Source organism: Lissotriton vulgaris, chromosome 2_1 (assembly GCF_964263255.1).
Source record: "Lissotriton vulgaris chromosome 2_1, aLisVul1.2, whole genome shotgun sequence".
Classification (NCBI taxonomy): Eukaryota; Metazoa; Chordata; class Amphibia; order Caudata; family Salamandridae; genus Lissotriton; species Lissotriton vulgaris.
The window spans coordinates 187,070,326-187,078,499 of record NC_141687.1 but is presented as its reverse complement, the minus strand read 5'-3'; the positions used below and the strand labels follow the sequence as shown (position 1 = coordinate 187,078,499).

Sequence of the window (8,174 nt, the reverse complement as noted above, 5' to 3'; positions counted from 1 at the left end):
GATTCTATAACAATTTCATGTAAGGTAAAGACTTCATAGCCAGAAACGCTTGTCCTGTCATCATTTCTGAGACAGGAACGATCAACATGATGCACAAGATCACAGTTTGCTTGGTAAGAGGGAGATAATGAAATGGGTTGGTGAGGTGGGCAATAAAAATGATACAATCATGTGGTTCACCATCAAGAGATATGGGAACAGTGACGTAGAGTTTAACAAAGAACATCATACCAAAGTGATGTGTAAAGCAGAGAATATCAATCTTTCATACTTTGACTTCCAAGACATGAAAGGTTCCCTTCATCCCTTCGTCCCTCTCCACATCTCCCTCTGACTGTCTACTGGAAATATTACATTTGCAAAGACATTCAGACAATTCTTGGTTATGCTGTTGAGCCCAGTGGTTCACTACAGAAACCAGCTGTGACAGATGTGAGTCTTGCCAACCAATATACATCGTTCTCACATGCTCTTGCACCTTTGGTAATAAGTATTTTTGAGCTGCTTGGAAGCATTTACAATACAAGAGAGACAATCAAATACCCCTGTTTAAACGACTTCTTTACTATTGCTAATTATGCCCAATCAGTTTTAGTAGGACAGACTTTGATGACAGCATCAATCAAGGTAGGAGTTTGCTGGAGTCAGTTGGCTTTGGTTACCAATTAGCCCTTGATATCTCCTGGCACAATAACATGTAAGAAATGACTAACATCAGCCCAATGAGGATTGCAACATTCAAATAAGTTGGCGGTTCTTCCCTGAGTTTCTGTGGATTCGCTTGTATTTATGGGTACTGATGGGTGATAGTCAAAGGATCAGATGGGGACCATGGCACTTGAATGGTAACAGAATCCCCCTTCCCCGGGGCAAAGGAATGTCCATAATGGCAGAAGGGCGTCAGGCTGAACAGGGGAAAGGTCATAGGGAAAAAGTAGGAATAGCAATGGCTGCCTAGGTCCCACTGCATACCCTATTGGATGAATCTGTTAAAAGGGGTATACTGGTTCAGCTGCCTCACACCTACAGCGAGCCGCAACTGGCTGTAATTTGAGGTTTTCTGATTACAAGCAGAACCATTGGACATCCATGAACATAACTTCTGGGTGCAGTTGAGGTGCTGTGAGCTTAAGAATCGAAATTGAGTAAGGACTAAACAGGAGGGACTTACATCTATGTTATGTACCCTGGGCACAATGGGTACCATACAATAGGGACTTAAAGGTAAGCTAAATATGTCAATCAGGGATTTCAACCAATTTAAAGAGGTTTGTAGGGGGCAGAGCACATGCACTAAGTCGGGTTAGCAGGGTCCTAGTGCCCAGAGCCCAAAAACCAACTGCATCAATAAAAGAAAAAACGAAGTGAATATGCAAAAGGAAGCATTTTCTTACAATATGCCTTCAAAAATGAGGATTCACATGGGAAAACAGAAGAGTCAGGAGGATTCAATGGAGTGGAAGGTGGAAAGCAATGCACACGCATCCTTTAAAACGTACCAAAGCCAGAAGTAGTGCTGGTTCGTAACACTTGGAACACAACTTCTCAAATCGCTGCCAGTGGTCACTTACACCCATCCCTCCCTGACCTCACATACCATCCAGGCACACACACCACGGATTCCTAGTAGGCCAAATGGCAGTAGCACAGCCATATTGTACAACAATTGACTACCTGGAAATGTGGCAATGACACACAATAGCAAGATAACATCCGTTGCAATACACTAATGTCTCAGAAGGAACACACATTTCTTTAGGTAGAATGAACTCATTGGGTGAAACTGCACACGAATGAGAGTGTATGCAGGGCAGCTGAGCCACCACAAACCTCAACTTCAGCTCTTTGTGCCTCAAACCAATTAATACAAAGTGTAAGGAATAAAAGCATTAGTAACCAACCAGCACCAGGGTCTATTGATGAGGTGAAGAAGTGAAATGAAAGAGTACTCGATCAAAGGGTTACAATCGCTGATGTGGCAGATAAAGAGATTGTGGGAAGTGTTGCGTCAAACCACAAGCTGTCCTAGACATGGTTGGGTAATGGGAATTTGAGCTGACATCGCCATTTTGCCACACCTAAGCTACACCGGTCCATGAAAATGTAGATGTTGCCCTGTTCTTCTTGGTCCCTTGCTGCCTCCAGGTGACCAGTGGCATCATAGAACGCATCTTGGAGACTACAAAGACTTGATGCCTACTCCAGCTTTTGAAAAGTAATTTGCAGAAGTATGCAACCATGAACTGTGGCATAGCAGCACACATGCACCAATGCAGCAACCAACACCCATTAAACATCGGTTATCCGTTGGAATCCATCGATGAATAAGGCATGTGTGATACCAGAAGAGAACTCAAGCATGTATCTGACCATATATCAGTGACTCAACAAATGAGAGGATCCGGTTCTGGCAGTCAATGCTTGTGCACCGCTGCAGGATGAAGACTGACAACGTAGCTGTTTGGCGAGTGTCACCTCTAATGCAAAGGTATAGGCACGTGAATCGAGCATGACCCACTCACAGCGCCTAGCGGCAAACACATGCTGCATAAACAACAAAACATGGGTATGCACACACCAGAATACATGCTTAACCAAACCGCTTTAGGCGATGAAAGCGTACAATATTGCATAGCCATGCCTAGCAGGTAGCAATGAGCAGCCTGCAACCCTCTATCCTTTGACAGCTTCTAGACAGTACTGATTACCACCTCAACAAAGGTGTATCCGAGCACACATAAACACCAGAGACCTTACTGGACAGATGTTTACATTCCTTATGTCACACGTTGGGAGTCTGGTAGACATGTAGTGTGCTCCCAAGATGTTGGCTTCAAGAGTGTCATGGCATTTTGTGTACTACACACTATCACACTACTTCTGCCAGTTGATACTGATATCAACATTGCCCTCTTGCCTTACTCAGAAAAGGACATGGGAATGGGCATGTCAGAAGATGTGATGTCTGCCAGCAACAACTTGCATATGTATGTTAATAATGGAATTACAGCTCTTATTGGGGTAATTGGGTAGTCTGGAAAACGTTATGCCAACATGTCACTAAACACCAGACCCAGCTCGTCCTTTGTGCCCACCATATGCTATCTCTGGCTGCCAGTATCACTACCATACAAAGCCGTTCTTCATTTGTCACCGCCAGGGCACTGAACAAGTCTGGGCACAGAAATGGATGCATGCTACATAATGTCTGAGGAAGTACAGAGAAGGTCTGTGGAGCATCTCACTACCAAGTAAGCTTTCGACGTAAGAGTTGGACGTTGTAACAAGTGGTCCATGCCGGAAGGTGCATGCAGCTTGGAAGCACCGGGATGACCCCAAGATGTGGTTATGATTCCTGGTGGAATTACTGCTGGAGATGGTTTGCCAGGGAGACTGAGATCCCCTCCCTGACCTTGATGTGATGGCTTCAGATCGCTCTTGTCTACCTTAACTCGAGAGAGGCAAATGATTTCTCCTATTTGGTCCCACAACCCTTTCTAAAATAGCCCCATTATTTTTTTTCTTACTTGTCAGTAGTACTGATGATGAGAAAGTCATTCAGTGCTTTTCTACTGTGAGAAAGACTTGTTTCTAAGATTGGCCAAAGAAGCCCTCCTTAGCATAAGTTAGTGCAAAGATGATGATGCTGGAGGGAGTGGGGGGTGGGGGGAGGTCAGTAGTTGTGTCCATGGGGGTCAGGGAAAGACCCTCTGTATGCACCAGATTAATACATTTTCTGAAAGAGATGTTTCATAATGAGAATGCATTAGTAATAAAGCATTCATTCAAAAAATGTAAGTTCACTTTTATTCTAGTAGTTTACTATAATATCTTTTCATGCGCATATGTGAAAATAAGAGGATTTAAGCTTTATTTTTAAAAAAAATAACTATTCAGCTTTGGCCACATACTTGACCAAATATTATGTATTTAGCTGAATACTACATATACTATTTCGTAAATCCATAACTATTGTATTAACCAATAAGAAAACATCAGTGTGTAAGTAAAATATTTTTATTATCGCTCAGTTAATTTTTGGCTTCTATGATGACAAAATGATTGAATATCCTTCACAGGTGACCTTTTTCATTATACACGTTACATAACAAAAGAAGGAAGCACATAGTTTGAGCTTATTTAGGATCGATGACAGATAGTCAATAAATAGTTTGTTGTGCCAGCCCTAAAATAAAATATTTAAGTTCTGCCTATCAATGAAGGACATTTTGATGACCATGAACATAGTACATGGATGGTGTATCCAGCCGGAAGTGAAGTCATCACTCAATCTCTGAAGTTTCCATAGGAATCACTGTAAATTGCTGCCAGGTCATGAACAGTGGGGCACCTCCTGCCTCTCATTTCAGTTCCAAATCATTGACATAGTCCTGAACCCAGGGGGTTTCTGGCTTTGCACAGACCTCACGTCCTCTTCTAGTGATGAATCTGTGGGAGACAGAGAGGAATTAGCGGGGTCGTGGAACTGGAACACAAAAGTAGAATCCACCAGTTAGTTGACTTGATACACCTGTGCGATAGGACAAAATAAATATTTTTGTTATAACCTCAAAGCACTATGACACCAGAAAATACGACTGTGTGGCCAATACTACTCCCCCACAGCATCAAAAAAGGCTGCTGTGTTCTCACTGTTCCTTCACCATGACATCAAAAATTATCCCTCTCGATACTATGTTATGTAAGTTAGCCAATGAGGCCATATCGCCATTGTTTTCTCACGCTGTGACATGTATGTTCCTTTTGTCTGTGCTTAATAAAGAGATGTTAAACAAAAATGATCCCTCTATCCTCAATATCACCTCACCATGACAACAGAGACTATCACTTTATCCTTAGTATCACTCTACTACGATATTGAAACAATAGTGTTATCCTATTGGAACTCCAGAACTAGCATGTTAGCCCCTGTATCTCTTTAGAATTCACTGTGCTGTGCTGTACAAGTCCACAGGCTTCTTCCAAGGTGGCACTGCCCAAGTACTTCCTAAATATATGGGGCCTCATTTATGAGGCTGTGCGTCACTTTTACGCTTACAGATACGTCAGAAATACTGACGTATCTGTAACTCCTTGCGGCATGATGCATCACACATTAAATATGACGCATCAGGAATGTCGCAAGGAGCGCGCACTGAGAAGTGACGCATCGCTGCTTTCACGCAGCGATGCGTCATTGCTCATAAATGAGGCCCATGCTCTTTGCAGCTCCCTTCACTTCTTCCATGGTACAAGCATCTGAGTCCTTGTAAGGATACAAGTTGCTGAGGCAGACACATAACCATGAAATGGGAAAGCAGGAGGCCTGAAATGTGAATAGTGGGCACATTTTAAGGCTCAGAGTCTTGAATGTCTTTTGTGATGCTGAAGGAGGCCATGCTATCCTGCAGCCTGGTGGTCACTAGTGGCACCAGAAGAGTGTTTTTTTTTTATTCACCCAGAAAGAATTCCTCAGGACACTGCCCAGGCTGAGCAGGTCTGTAGTTTGTGAATCCCTGGGGTGCGCTCGGAGCATTGTGCCATGACGGGTAAACTACCAGCAAAGATGTGATGTTGAGCCTATAGAGAGTCGAGGAACCTGTTCGTATGTGCTTGCTCCATTTATTCGCAGTGCATTCATTTTTTAAGGTTCTGGGTTTGGAAATTCTTATATTGGCGGTTCTTCATTGTGGCTATCAAGGTACCATTGCTTCCTCTTCAATGATTGGAAAGATGTCTTGAAGTCAAGATCATTCAGATAGCCAACAATGCCCTTTCAATTGACAAACAATGCCTTAAATAACAGTGCTTTAGCAGAGCTTCAATGGGGCATGTTCTAGTACATGGCTGTGGTGCGTTGCTCCTAGCAGCACCAAATCTGGGATATATACAAAGTAGCTCCTAAACATTAACCTATACATCTATATGTTAGAGTCATAGAAATAATTCTACTTGCTCCAGGGAAGGATAACTTATCCTGTAACCTGACAAACTGAAATATAATATGGAAATGGCACACATACAATTATATTTTGAAACTGGTAGGCGTGTGGAGCTGGTGCATCAAACATTCAGTTATCTTCCAATATTGGCAAATATTTACATCATTTCCAACTGGAGAGATGGTGTTCTCTGTTAGGGCTTTCCTATTAACGCTGGAAAGACAAGGGTGGAGGGTCAATGTTACTGAACTATATTGTGGGGTGGGGGCATGTGAACTAAGCCTGCTCAGCATCAAGACTTTCAGTTTCAAACCAACAATTCAGATCATTTAGGCCTGATCTTGCAGGACTGGGAAGACTTGGTGAGAGCTTCAATGACCACTTCAGAGTTAGTAAGTGTGGAATCAGACTGAAAGAACTAGTACTCTAGTACAGTGGCTTGCACCACAAAATGGGGGAAAGCTGGAAAGACGTGACCCAATAAGCTAGGCAACTTACATCACTGCTGGCATGGAGCACTGGCTGCTGGTGAAGAAATAATCCTGGACGTGGCTCTGTGGGATCTTCCGGGAGGCGTAGGAGAAGCAGCAGGAGGTTGGGGAATCTGCACCGGCTGTAGAAGAGGAAAACCAGAGGTGTAAAAGTTGGAGAACACCCACCCATTGCTAATCTAGAGCATAAGTAGCGATGCCCTCACCATGTCAGTGACCACCCTTCCTCCCTGGCCGAAAGTAGTGGTCCCACACTTGTGAAAATCCCCAAATAGCAGTAATACCTCTCTCTCCTGTTGCGTCATCCCGCCCCATGTCGATTCTAATTCATACAAGTATCTTATTTGTGCGCACACACAAGGGCGCACACGCATACACACACAATCTGCTCTACATCCTAGTGCATTCTGTGTGTTCTGACCAAGTGTTCATATCCACTGTGGGTGTTCTGTAATTCTGCCTGCATTCGATGCTCCTGCAGATTAAACAGCAATCAAGTCTCTTGATAGGAGGTCCAAGAGCCTAAAGTTTGAGCGTGGATAGCACTTTAAGACCCAGACTTTCAGCACATGCAACTTACAGTACAGAGTGAAAGCACCAGCACTCACCAGGGGCAGCCAGGAGCTCAGAGCAGAAGGCAGCCAGGAGGAGAACAGAGGCAGCAGCCAGGGAGAGCTTCATGGCAGCTTTTGGTCTGGGACTGAGCTCTGAGCAGAACGTGTTCTATGTGTGAGCTGCGGCTGACTGGTCTCTCTGCTCGTCCCCACCTGTATATATGAGCAGAATACTGGAGGTTCTTGAGGGTGGGATTGGGGGCAGGAGTGATTTACAATCAGGGCCGTTTCTAGGTCTTTTGCCGCCCTAGGCGAGAATTGAAAAATGCTGCCCTTCCCATTTACTACCATCACTCTCTCCTCCGTCATCCAGACTAGAAGAAAGACACATCAAACATTAAATACCACTGAAATTCACAACAAAATAAACACTGAAAACTGGACAGGCTGATGGATGGCTCAGCTTGTGTTCTGACTCTCAGCCAGACTCTGCATTGCCTATTCTTATTAATTTTCTGACCCCTCTCACCCAAGACTGAATTGCAAATGGCTGGAGTGGCTTAGTGGGTGAAAAAAAGGATGAATTTGGATGATGCACCAAGTAGTTACCAGTGGCTGAATTTAATAGAAAGATCCCACCGTGCCTTTTTTTTTTTCCATGTGAGATGTTCTGAGTATTATGGGTATTCCCAGACCTAGAACTCGTGCTCAGGTTGCAGTACGACTTAAGCTGCTTCTCACTGAGGAAGGAGGCCCTTTAAGGCCGACACCAGTGCGGGGTCACTTGTGCTCTCATATAGGTGGGATCTGACCTATTGGTTCAGACTGGACCGCTCCTATTAAAACAGGACTTTGTATGTTTTGAATACGTCCGGCCTCAATCTGTATAAGCATTGTGGGCTATTTGTTCAACTGGTTTAAAACTCAGATTTGTTTCCAACGGCTGAGAATAATTCAAACATTTCGTTCATAAACTTTTTCTTTAATGATGTCTTGGCTATGATGAAATAAATATAGCCTTGAAAACTGGGTAACGTTTCTGCTGGAAGCAGAATTGCTTTGTTGGATGTCTATATTTTTAAAGGCATTATTAGAACCTGTGGAGAGGGAAAAATTGTTACCCGAGGAAATTGTCTTTATGAAGACAGTACAGAAAACACGTTCCTTTTAGTCTTGCACCTCGAGGC

The 8,174-nt window shown here is 43.6% G+C and overlaps 1 protein-coding gene across 1 annotated transcript; it reads right to left on the bottom strand.

The window, feature by feature from the left end:
• Positions 1 to 4,361: 4,361 nt before the first annotated feature.
• LOC147729814 (C-C motif chemokine 4-like) lies at positions 4,362 to 7,125 on the bottom strand. Its single transcript, XM_086958506.1, has 3 exons — positions 7,042 to 7,125; positions 6,441 to 6,555; positions 4,362 to 4,449 (listed from the first exon to the last, which is right to left on the bottom strand). Exons 1-3 carry the CDS (start codon positions 7,112 to 7,114, stop codon positions 4,362 to 4,364), a joined length of 276 nt encoding a protein of 91 aa, XP_086814632.1. The 5' UTR covers positions 7,115 to 7,125.
• Between the last annotated feature and the right edge of the window lie 1,049 nt (positions 7,126 to 8,174).